At 37.3% G+C, this 12,897-nt stretch overlaps 1 protein-coding gene across 4 annotated transcripts in view; it reads right to left on the reverse strand.

Annotated features, from left to right (window-relative positions):
- The window catches only part of PHKA1 (phosphorylase kinase regulatory subunit alpha 1), a 94,389-nt gene that overhangs the window by 20,195 nt on the left and 61,297 nt on the right, over window positions 1-12,897 (reverse strand). For 2 of the 4 annotated variants that reach the window (XM_023524978.1, XM_011383356.2), the window contains exons 22-29: window positions 7,196-7,352; window positions 6,690-6,769; window positions 5,272-5,350; window positions 5,010-5,139; window positions 3,208-3,309; window positions 2,197-2,312; window positions 2,029-2,067; window positions 409-459 (exon numbers count right to left, since the gene is read on the reverse strand). In XM_023524978.1, coding sequence (XP_023380746.1) covers window positions 409-459; window positions 2,029-2,067; window positions 2,197-2,312; window positions 3,208-3,309; window positions 5,010-5,139; window positions 5,272-5,350; window positions 6,690-6,769; window positions 7,196-7,352 — 754 coding nt within the window. The remainder of the gene's footprint in view (window positions 1-408; window positions 460-2,028; window positions 2,068-2,196; window positions 2,313-3,207; window positions 3,310-5,009; window positions 5,140-5,271; window positions 5,351-6,689; window positions 6,770-7,195; window positions 7,353-12,897) is intronic. The other 2 variants (XM_011383357.2, XM_011383358.2) reach the window with 2 other exon arrangements.

A 12,897-nucleotide genomic window follows, 5' to 3' on the forward strand; every position in this document is an offset into this window, starting at 1 on the left:
CCCCCCCATCTTTCTGATTCAGTAGGCCTAGGGTAGGGACCAAGATTTTACATTTCTCAGAAGTTCCCAGGGGATTCTGATGCTGTCTACTACAGTGCTTGGTGCACAGTAGGAATGTAATTTATGATATTAGTTGAAGCATAAATGAATAAACGGATACTTAACAAATACTTATTAAATTGCATTTTGTTTTCTAAAATGAAAAAGAGGCTGGAATGAAACCCCGTTTCTCACCTTTTTTCGGAAAGAAATGGAAAGATTTCACTCTCATACATGAAGTTGATTTATATTTATTTGACTGAATTCATTTTATTTTTCTTTTCACTTAATCAGTATATGTCATGATTTATGTAAAAGTGTATTCAAAGCACTTGTGAATGGTATCTAATACAAGATAACAGCAGTTACCAGAAAAGTCGGTGACATCAGATCTATACCCAGGGTATGGCCACCATTGGACTATGAAAAAAAATTGAGAAAATACAGTTTTAAAACACATGAGGCAAGTCAAACATTATTTCTGTTTTTACGTTATTAGTAGGGTAAAATTACAGACTATTCAAGTAATTAGCTAGCATGCTGTCATTAAAAAAGCTGATGAAATAAAGTCATGGTAAAGGGGAAAAGAAATAAAACTACCTTAAAAATATTTTTCCATAATCAGAAAAGAGGGCATTGGTGAGTGGTAGAGAAAAAGGCTTAAAATAATACAAAATACCACACAGGCAGGTAAGGATGGAAATCAATATTTAGAAATAAGAAAGTAATAAAACTTTAGGGCTTTCAGTTGTCTATAGTCCTAATGATTCTGGCTTTCTTGAAGTCCTACAGGTAGTAAATATGTAAAAAAGAATTAAATGATATAGCTGGGTAGGTCAAGTCCTGAATATCCTATTAATCTAACCAACAACATGAACTTCAAGTTCTACATATACGATGAATTTGTAAGTGATACAGTGTGACTACAAACAACTATAAAATGTTTAGCCAATCACTTTCAATCAAAACAAGAACTGTTTACCAATAATGCAAGTCAATTTAACGCTTCAGGATGAAATGTAGTTTTTACTTTTCAGATAGGAAAATGTTTGGATTATCCAAATTATGTGGGGAAAAATCCTGTAAAGTGAACATTTTTCTATCACAAGGCCCATTCTTATTCCATTGCGTAATATACATGTGAAAGGATATCTGATAAGTTACTTCAAGTTAAACTTCAAGCATTGGCTCATTCTTTTCCTAAATGGTTTCTGACTCCTAAAATATGTTTGCTCCTCCTCTTCTGGATGTGCTGTCATAGTGCAAGCTAGCATACATCTATTTTGAAAGCCAGGAGTACTTTTAAGCATTTCATAAAAAGTGCTACTAGGGGAGACCAAATTAGTGCCTTCACAACTTGGACTTCAAAAATCACATGATTTCCCAGAGTTGTGAAAGAAGCTTTGGAAGTTTGTGTTAATTATTTCTTTGTATAACGCAGTAACTCATCTATTCTCATTTGCAGGAAAAAAATGAGTAAGAGACTACGATATGATATTTGTTGACTGCCACCAACTCTCAGACCAATTTAAATGAGTTTCGTGTATTGTTGTATCCATAGCACCTTTCGCATACCTCCATCAAGACAGACAATGATAATCTGATTCCAGGACAATACCTGAAAACAGATCTTAACAAAGGCCCTCACATAATCTGGTTCTCTCTCTGTTATCTGTTCTTACAGGTAAGAAATCTAACTGTAGTTTCATAAAGAAAATTAATCCCCAAATGACATGTTGTTAATCCTAACAAGAGGAGCTCTGGGTTTTAACCTCTTGCTATCAGAAAGAAATTACTTTTCTCCTAAAATTAACAAAACAGTTTGGTCCAGAAAAATTAAAGCTATCTACAAAATAACTGCTATAAAGGAAAATCAAACAAGCCACCCTGTGGCTTGTCATCTTATTTGTCAAAAGGCCATGAGCTCATGCATGTTAGGTAGAATTGAAGGCAGGTTAATCCATGTTAAAAGATCCTTAGTTGTTTCACCTGACTCTCAGCTGAGACAGATAGTCTACGAAATTCCACCTGAAAAATATATGGCTCAAATTAAACTCAGAATATAAAAGAGAATACATAAGCCCAACAAAGTCTGATTCCAAAAGAATGTTATTAAACATGACAATATCTGAGCTAACCTCCCAAGTAGTGTCTTACCTGCTTTATCTCACTTTTTAATTGCATGATCCCAGCTCGTTCGGTTTTGGTTGCTCCAACAGCACCAACCTCGTGAATAGAAATAGCAGGACTGACATTTGAATCCGTGGGACGCACTATAGAGCACGACAGGTTAAAGACAGAGAGGATAATCAGGGTCACTTTTTTTTTCTCCACCACATTTAAAAGACTTGGATGTCTGTCCTCCTTTTACATTAATAACAATAACAATAAAACAATTATAACCTTGCTACTCGAAGGGTGGTCCATGGACCAGCAGCATCAGCATCACCTAGGGGCTTGTTAGTAGCATCTTAGGCCCCACTCTAGACTTACTGCATGAAAATCTATATTTTAGTAAGATCCCCAGGTGTACAGAAAGGCTTGAGGAACACTGCTTTATAACTTTCTTTACCACTCTAAGGTCCTGTATACATCTATCTGATATTATATATTCATTTATTCTTAAAGTTGAGCATGAAGACTACCCTTTTCATTTGTGCTGATGTTTTAGATACTTGATACCAAATACCACTGCCAGACCATCAAGCACAGGTGGAGGATTAATTTGGGATGTATCTGAATTTAAAGGTGAAAGAATGCATCAAATACACTGTTGCGGGGCTACACACGTGTGCATGCATACACACACCACCGTAAGTATTAACTGAATTATTGCCAACGGGAATACAAGAAAGTTTCAGATGATATAGATCGTTTGTTGTCCTAAAGTAGAGACTTAAGGGAATAATTTAAGGAAATGGATAAAACTGTTAAAAACATGAGAGTAATCCACTTGGTTGATATTGCCATCTAAAGGGAAAAAAAGAGAGACAAACAGGGGTCTCCGAATCTTGTTCCAGATGATGCCTTTGCTTTTAGCTGGTGCATATATTGGGGTTCTATATACGTGGGGGGAAGAGGTCCCTTTGATAAAAGAAAAACATCTGAAAATCAACAAGATGCTTAAAACAAACACTCTGCAACGGAAATGCAGATATTCAGCCTTACCACTCCGTTCCACTCCAAATTCCTTGCCACTGAGGATGTGGTGCAGCAGGTTCTTCATGGCAGAAGGACTGAGGTTCATCAGGCCATCTGTGGCTTCCTCAGCTAGTCAGCAGAGATGTTAGGACAGAGACATTTCTAATTGGCTTGCCGTCCCCACCCCTTTTTTCTCTATTTCTTTCCTGCTTAGAATTTTGAACTCACTCGATTAGAAGAACAGAATTACAAAATAAATTTCTAGCACCACACTGCCTAGGTATTAAGACTGCAATAGATTCTTAATAACTTAAAGACTGACTATACAATTTATGGATTAACCAGGTTCTTGGTTTCTTCTTCACCCCCCTCCACATGGTACTCAAAACTTTTCAGTCTGGAAACAGAGACTTAAGAGAGAATAAATGTGAATTTATAAAATTGTGAAGGATATTCAAAAGATAACTTGAGTTTGACCATCAACATCAGACACTTAATAAGAGTTTACTGCATGTAGGTAATGATTTTAAGCAATGTTAGTACAAACAGGTATGACATGGTACTTGACCTTGAGAGGCTGACCGATTATTTGGGAGAGATTGGAGATGTCAACAAGATAAACATCAATAAAGCACGGCTACACTAAGTGCCAAGTGAGGGGCTGATAGACTGAATGGGGAGGACTGTTGAAGTAGGAGGTACAGGCCAGACTGTCCAGGGTCTTAAATCTCAGAGCCAGGGACCCTAACTTCATCCCATAAGAAATAAATAGCCATGCTTTTGATGAATCCACAGGAAAAAAAGATCCGTAACAGGTAATTAAGGAAAAGTGCAGAAGGTTTGGGGGCTCATCCTTCGTTGAGGTTTATTATTGAATAACCAGAACGTCATTTGGAACCAGGTAGACTTGGACTCAATTTCCAGTATTTACTAGCTATGTAACTTTGGGCAAGTCATTTGACCTCTCTGACTGTTTCCTTATCGGTAAAAGTGGGACAAAAATACCTTCTCCAGAGGGTTATTGTAAGAATTAAGAGAGGTAATGTGTGTAAATATAAAGCAAAAAGCAGTATCTACCATATGGTATGTATAAAATAATCATTAACTCTCTTCCTTTAAAGTGTTATTTAAATATAAATTAGCTAATATCATTTAGGTTAGACTTGAAACAATAAATTTAGGTACTTGTTAACAACTCAATTAAAAACCTTTTAGGGAAATGTAACTGATAAAAAAAAACAGCTAAAACTGAATTTTGCAGCCGTGACTGTTTTTGTATGCAATTCTTATCTCTATTATTTTGCCATTGTTGTTGAAATGAAATAAATACTGATGTAAACAGTCATGCCTGCCTTCGCACTTTACAGCTTCAAAGACAGTCATGTCAGATAAAAAGTAATGAGAATACTGCCTTCCTTGATTTAATCCTAAGGTTGAGTAGACAGAATAATGGCACAGCAATAATTGAACTGACATGGTGACTCAGTGTGGGGTCCACAAGCTGCACAGACTGAATCGGAATGGAACCCAGTCTTTCACATTCAAGCCTGCTGTGCACTCCAGGTCACACCAGGAGTCCGGAGGAATGCATTAATTGAGAGTGCAGAGCCCTCAAGTGGTGAACTCTTGGAGTTGCAGGACGAATTAAATTTGTCATGATATCAGTCCCTTCACTTGTACAGAGATTGATTAATCCGGGAACGTGATTGATATATGCAACTCCCGAGGTACTGATAAAAATGTTTTAGCTTTCTTTCCCTCCTGATCCAAAACCCAATAGACTTACATTAAAAGTGAATTCTGCCTAAAAGAGTTCCTAAATTGAATACCTGAGCATCGAAGGGAGTGGGCCAGTTCCGTCGCCATAACTTGTATGATCAGCCCAATCCGAAGTCGAAACATTTCAGCAAAGAGGCCAGGTTGAGTTCGCATATACATGGCTAGATAGACCAGTATTTCCTGCGCATGGAATAAGTATAGACAAAAATTATGGCCCAGGTCTCAAAAGGCCTACAATGTTGTCAATTGCCAGGTCAATTGAAAAAACTTTCAAATATCAACCACCGGATTAGGTTTTCTAATGCTGCTCACCTGTGTAAGGATTGAAATGTTCATGTCCCCTTCACTGGCTTCATCTATCAGCTTAGTGAGCGCTTCATAGGGTAGAGGTCTGAGGAAGAACAGTGAGGAAAGTCAAAGTTCTGTAACTAAATAAACCTCAATATATTGAGAAAATGAAAGAGCTCCTCTCAAACCCAAGTCAACATCTCATCATTTCTGGGAGTGGTTCTGAGACTGGTTCTTCCAGTCCTCAAAGCTCTTCGTGTCCCCAAACCACTCCGGCCCATATCACCTCAAGAGAGATCTACACTCTCCTGTGTAAACCTGGCTTGCCTTTCTCTTCAACATTCCATATAAAACTCACTGTACCCTGTCCTTACAGACTAGTTACTGCTTAACACTTGACAAGTAACTATTATGGCTAGAAAGTAATAAAGTAAATTTAAGGTGAGCCTTTTGGAAGCTATTTTATTACTTTACAATCCCCTCATTTCACTGCACTGCAGATACTGCGTTTTCATCAACATGAGAGCAAGACCGTCCACCAGCAAAAAGATTATGACTCACTGAATGCGCAGATGATGGTTAGCATTTTTATCTATAAGGTGTTTTTAATTAAGGTATGTGCATTGTTTTTATGGACGTAATGGTATTGCACACTTAACAGACTACAGTATAGTGTAAAGGTAACTTTTATATGCCCTGGGAAACCAAAAAAATCTGCATGACTCACTTTACTCTGAGATTTGCTTTATTGTGGTAGTCTGGAACTGAAGCCACAATACCTCCGAGGTATGCCTATAGTCACAAAATTGATCTGATTTGTGATAAAAGGTTCTGTTTGCCAGGAGCAAGGTATTATGGGCTGAACGGTATCCCCTCAAAGTTCCTATGTCGAAATCCTAACCCCTAGTACTTCAGAGTGTGACCTTATTTAGAGATCGGGTCTTTACAGAGGTGATTAAGATAAAGTGAGGTCATAGGGTAGGCTCTAAACAAAGCCACTGGACTGCTGTCTTTACATAAATGAGAAATCTGGACACAGAAAGACACACACACAGAGAGAAGAAATGTGAAGAGATATAGGGAGAAAACAGCCATCTATAAGCCAAGGAGAGAGGCCTTGGAACAAAGTCCAAAGAATAGCTGATTTTTTTTCTGCACTGTTTTCATTTTGTTTTGTTTTGAATGGGAGGTTCTGGAAAACCAGGAAGAGAAAAAAATGCAACCAAACCAAACCAAAAACAAACAAAACAAAACATTTGAGTATTACTCCTTATGAGTTTCCTCTTACATTTACTGTGCCTTGTCATCATCGACATTTTCACGTCGAGTGTCTCTGACAGAAGATCGCACATGTGATTAGGGCAAGAGAGTGGGGGACAGTTCACACAGCTCTTTAAAGGCTAAGAGAAGCTTGATCAAAGCCAGTAAAAAAGCACACTCACGCTGAGATGGTCTTCTCTCGAGGTTCCGGAGGGAGCCCCACCGTCAAATGTTTCTGGTGGGAGAGGAGGTCTGTGCAGGCCTGAGGAGACAGACGGCATCGATTTCTATGAAAATTGCTCTTTTCTGCCTAGAAATTTCTGCTCCCCTTTAATTTAATCCCACACCAAGCTCTCTTTCTCAGGAAATACCATGAAGATCGGAAGAGGGATTTCTAGAAGGAACGATGAGGTGGTTTTATCTCCTAAGAGGTAGGAACTTTTACCCTAGTGTAAATTCATTCTTAAATTCTTATAGTTTATAACACCTCTAAAATCTACAGTTTATATGCTTCACTATTTTATGTCGGACATTTGAAATGCTAGCTGAATATCAGAAACTTTACGTGGGAAAGACAACATCTCAAATGATTAGAAGATGTGGTTGCTTTAGAAAACGATATGGAAACAAATTTTTAAAAAGTACTTGCATTTGCATTTGGTGTGAATTTAAGAAGAATTTATAGTACCTCATCGAGTGCTTCCACTTTCTTCCTTAGGATCCCTGAGATGTATCGGATCAGGCCCCAGTGACGGATTTCTCCAGCTTTGCCATATAGTTCAGTCAGCAGCTCTCTGACCGTCACGCTCCGTTCATCATGCAATCCAGTGTCCCAGTCAGGTCCTCTGCAATATTAAAGACAGGCCTACGTGAACTATAAGAAAAGATGCCAGTGACAACTTTCGGTTTCAGTGTTATAATGGATGTGCCTGTTTTTGATAGGTCTCTCTCAATATGAAATGAATTTTAGTTACTAAGAATCCTTGTAAAGCTATGATTAGTACTCAGCCCTGGGAGCCAAGTACCTAGACAAGAACAAGTCTTAGTTTCATCTGTGTTCTGACACCATACATTTTGTTTTTTACTGTCTTCATGGGCTTAAACAGTGCTGAAAATAAAGTCAAAAATTTAGTTTAATTACTGAAAGTTCACAAAGTAGCCACTTACGGAACTAATGAAGAAGGATGGGTGCTTATTTTTAAAGGATGCATATATATTATTGTTGTAAATTACTGTAACAAGTCAGCTGTGAAGTACCACGAAACATATACAGCTCTATGAAATTGGGAGTTTAATATATACGGAAGGTAGATTACTTATTAAATGATATTAAGACAATCAAATAACCATTGGGGGAAAAAGGTTGGATCCATGACAGAATTCCCAACGTATCAAAGATTTAAATGTAAAAGTACCTGAAAAAATATGGGAGAGCTACTTTTTAACTCTGGAGGCAAGAGGAACATTTAACGAGGAACCATACACCAGAATCCATAAAAGACTGATACATTTCTCTACGTAAAAATAAAATTCTTATTGCAAAAAGCACTGTAAGCAAAGTCACAGAAAAATATTAGTAACAGAAAAGTATTTGCAATTCATAGGCTAATTTCCCTAATATATAAAGAACGTCAACAAATAGATAAAAAACAACAAAAGAAAACACTACATCAAGATTACAGTTTTTTAATCTCTTATGCTGTCAAAGATCCCAAAGTTTGATAACACTTCAATGAACACAGGCACTCTCAACATGTTGCCACGGAAGAGTGAAAACTGGGACACTCCCTGTGGAGGGCTATTTGGAAATATATATTAATAATACCTACATTCTTTTTATCTAGCGATTCCACTTCTGGTCTAGCTATAGGATAAATTCCACACCTGAGCAACGATGTCCCCTATGAGGTTATTCACTGAAGCACTGCCTGTGATGGGCAATGACTGAAAACAAGCCAAATGGTCATCGGCAGGAGACTGGTCAAGCAGATGATGGCGTATGCCAACAACGGAATGCTATGCAAGTATTCGCAAAAAAGACCGTGGATTTAGAGTATAGCAGAGTGTATGCTTCAAAATGGCTGTAACGTTTCATCTTACATGTTCTTCTTCTAGCGTGACTTCCACAGGCCCCCCATCCAGAGCAGGGATCTGCATTCTGTCCCCTTCAACCCGGGTATGCTTGTGACTACAGTGAAAGCAATGCTACACAATTTCGGAGGCTAGGTCAGAAAAAGCAATGCAGCTTCCACTCGCCCCTCTTGAGACACATACTCTTGGAACCTACACACCATGCTGAGAGGAAGTAGAGACACATGGGAGGTCATTTATTCCCAATGACAGCTAAGAGCACCAGCTGAGGTTCTAGTCAAGAGCCAGTATTAATGCCCAGATATATGAGTGAATAAGCTTCATGAGGACTTTTGCCCCAGACACTGTCAGACCACAAGTGAAAGTGAGACCCTTAACAAAGAACTGCCCAGCTGAGCCCAGCCAGGCCCTAAAACTGTGATAATTTAAACAGTTTTTGCTTTTATTATTTTAAGCCAGGGAGTTTTCAGGTGATTTGTTATGCAGTAGGAACACATAGCTGCAATATGGATGTAATGATCTTCAAAATATATAGTTTTAGTGGAAAAAAGGTAAGGTACAGAACAGTACATATAGTATGCTACCATTTGGGTAAACAGGTGTAAAATTATACACACCTATATCTGTATTTACCTACATATGCATAAAATGTTCCTGAGTGGATACACAAAAAACCAACACTACTGATGGCTTGTGAGTCAGGGAACCAGGTAGCTGGGGAACAGAGATGGAAGAAAGATTTTTTAAAACTTTTCATTGAATTCTGTATTTTAAAAAGCCTGACCCATGCTAACGTATTATCTATTCAATATAAGTACATCAAATATTTTAATTTTAATAATTACATCATGTCTTTAATAAATATAGTCTATATATTACATATATTTCTTAAAACACGAAATGAAAAGTGCTATAGGAAGAGTCACCAATGGACTGAAAAGCCAGTGACTGAAAGTCTGAAGAGCACTGGGAGAGGCTGCTGCGTGATTAAATATCTATAAGGAAAGAAAAGACATTATTAACACTTTATATGAAGCAGGGATCCAAGAGGCTTAGATGCCACCTACTGGAAACCAAACGAAAAGCGCCTTCTTTGCAAAAGGCTAAAGACAGACCTTTATGTAATAAATCTTCTTTCTGGAAAAACAGCAGAATACATTTCCATTTATGCCCAGGCGGAGAAACAGTCCATTAAACACAACGAACAACCAAGGTGACAAGGCATCTCAGAAAGAAAGAGAAAAATCTCCAGAAAATAAGCTTACAGATATAGAAATACGCAACTTAAATGACAGAATTCAGGATGGTGCTTCTGAAAAAACTCAGTGAGTTCCAAAATGAGTCATATCAACAATTTCAGGAATTGAAAAAACGAGACGAGCAGAGCAAGGAGATTGAGTCCCTCAAAAGGAACCAAATAGAACTTCTGGAGATGAAGAACACACTGCAAGAGTGGAAAAATGAATTAGCACTCTTGGGAAATAGAGTCAACCAAATGGAGGAAAGGATCAGTGATATAGAAGACAGAAATCTAGAAATAAATAGAAGGAAGGAGAGAAACCAAAGAATGAAAAGTAATGAAAGAGAAATTCAAAAACTAGCTGATACAATCAGGAGAGGAAACATAAGAATAATAGGCATTATCGAAGGCGATGAAAAGGAACAGGGATTAGAAACCATTTTCAGAAAAATAGTTGATGAGAATTTCCCAAATCTAATGAATGAATGAACTGGAGCTTGGAATTCAAGAAGTCAGCAGAACACTCAATTATCTCGACACAAAAAGGCCTTCACCAACACATTTTATTAAAATTATCAAAAATCAGTGACAAAGACAGAATTCTCAGGGCAGCCAGGAAAAAGAAGACGGTAACCTATAATGGAAAACCCATTAGATTATTGTCGGACTTCTCAGCACAGACCTTATAAGCCACAAAGGACTGGAATCAAATTTGGAAACTATTAAATAAAAGGAACTACCAGCCAATAATAATGTATCCAGCTATGCTCTCCTTTAGATATGAAGGAGACATAAAGACCTTTCCAGACATACAAAAATTGAGAGAATTCTCCACTACGAGGCCTGCACTACAGGAAATACTGAAAGAGGTCAACTCACCTAAAACAAAATGACAAAAAAAAAAAAAAAAACATAATTCAGAGTATGGTGACTAAGAGCCAGAAAGAAGTAGAGGAGTATAACTCTTACTAAAAACAGGGCATTATAAGCTTAAATGATAAGAAGAGATTTGCTATAGTAAGGTAGTAATGACCATTCAGCATACATAGGGACAATCTGAGACAACGATGACTGAAAAGGAGAGGATTCAAAGATCCAAATTCGCAAAGGGGAATAAAGGTAAGACATGTGCAGAACAAAATGGACAACTGTGTATATATAACTTTTTCATATTCGTAATGATAACCACATACCAAAGATTCAGATCTGAAGTATATAACATTAAACAAAAAGAACTACAGGCAAAAACCCACAAAAGCCAACCAAAATAAAGAAAACAGAAACACAAGGACAAGGAAGCAATGGAAACACCGAGCTACCAGAAAGCAAAAGAGAAAATGGTTATAAGAAGACCTTATATTTCAATAATCACCCGAAATGTAAGTGGATTGAACTCACCAATAAAAAGGCCCAGAGTTGCAGAATGGATCAAAAAACAAAACCCAACCATGTGCTCCCTCCAGGAAATACATCTCAGCTCCAAAGACAAATATAGACTCAAAGTAAAAGAGTGGAAAATGATATTTCAAGCAAATGGCATTCAGAAAAAAGTGGGAACAGAGGTACTAATATCGGATGAAATAGACTTCAAAATAAAAAATGTAAAGAAAGATACTGAGAGACACTTCAAAACCATAAAGGGAATCATGCACAAGAAATAACACTTATTAATATCTATGCTCCCAATCAGGGAGCCCCAAAATATGTAAAGCAATTACTAACAGAACTAACGAGAGAAATAGATCAAAACACTATCGTAGTAGGGACCTAACACCCCACTGTTGGATATGGACAGATCATCCAAATAGAAAATCAATACGGAAATAACATCCTTAAATGACACATTAGACCGACTGGACATAATTGAAATTTACAGAGGCTTCCATCCCCAAACAGCTGCTTATACATTCTTCTCTAGTGCACATGGAACATTCTCAAGAATCGAGCACATACTGGGACACAGAGATAGCCTCAACAAATATCAGAGGGTTGAAATCATACCAAACCTATTCCCTGATCATAATGTTTGAAACTAGAGATCAATAGCAAAAAGAAATCAGGAAGAAACACAAATACATGGAGATTAAACAACATGCTACTGAAGAATAAGTGGGTCAGAGAAGAAATGAAAAGAGAGATCAAGAGATACATAGAAACGAATGATAATGATAGTACAACATATCAAAACTTTTGGGACACGGCAAAAGCAGTCATAGGAGGAAAGTTCTTGTCATTACGAACTTATCTCCAAAAACAAGAATGAGCCCAAATAAACAACCTAATGCTTCATCTTAAAACACTAGAAAAGGAAGAACAAATGAAGCCTAAAGTCAGCAGAAGAAATTATCAAAATTAGAGCAGAAATAAGTGAAAAATTGAAAACAAACAAAAAAATGATAGAAAAAATAAATGCAACAAAGAGCTGGTTCTTTGAGAAGGTCAATAAAATCGACAAATCCCTGGCTAGACTCATGAAAGAAAAAAGAGAAAGGACACAAATAAACAAAATCAGGGATGAAAGAGGGGAAATTACGACAAAAACTGCAGAAATACAAAGACTCATACAAGAAACAATACTATGAAAAGTATATAACACCAAGTTTAATAACCTAGAAGAAATGGACCAGTACTTAGAAAAATACAACCTTCCTAGACTGAATCAAGAAGATCTGGAAAATCTAAATAGACCGATCAGCAGTATGGAAATTGAAACAATCATCAAAAACCTACCAAAAGCCCACGACCAGATGGCTTCACCAGTGAATTCTACCAAAACGGTCTAAGAAGATTTAATACCTATTCTCTTCAAACTCTTCAAAAAAATTGAAAAGGAGGCAATACTTCCCAACTCATTTTATGAGGCCAATACTGCCCTGATGCCAAAACCTGGTAAAGAGAACACAAAAAAAGAAAACTACAGACCAATATCTCTCATGAACACGGATGCAAAAATCTTAAATAAGATACTTGTAAACCGAATACAGCAACATATTAAAAAGATTATACACCACAATCAAGTGGGCTTTATCACAGAGGCACAGAGATGGTTCAACATACGC

Source organism: Pteropus vampyrus, unplaced genomic scaffold (genome assembly GCF_000151845.1).
Source record: "Pteropus vampyrus isolate Shadow unplaced genomic scaffold, Pvam_2.0 Scaffold515, whole genome shotgun sequence".
Lineage (NCBI taxonomy): Eukaryota > Metazoa > Chordata > Mammalia > Chiroptera > Pteropodidae > Pteropus > Pteropus vampyrus.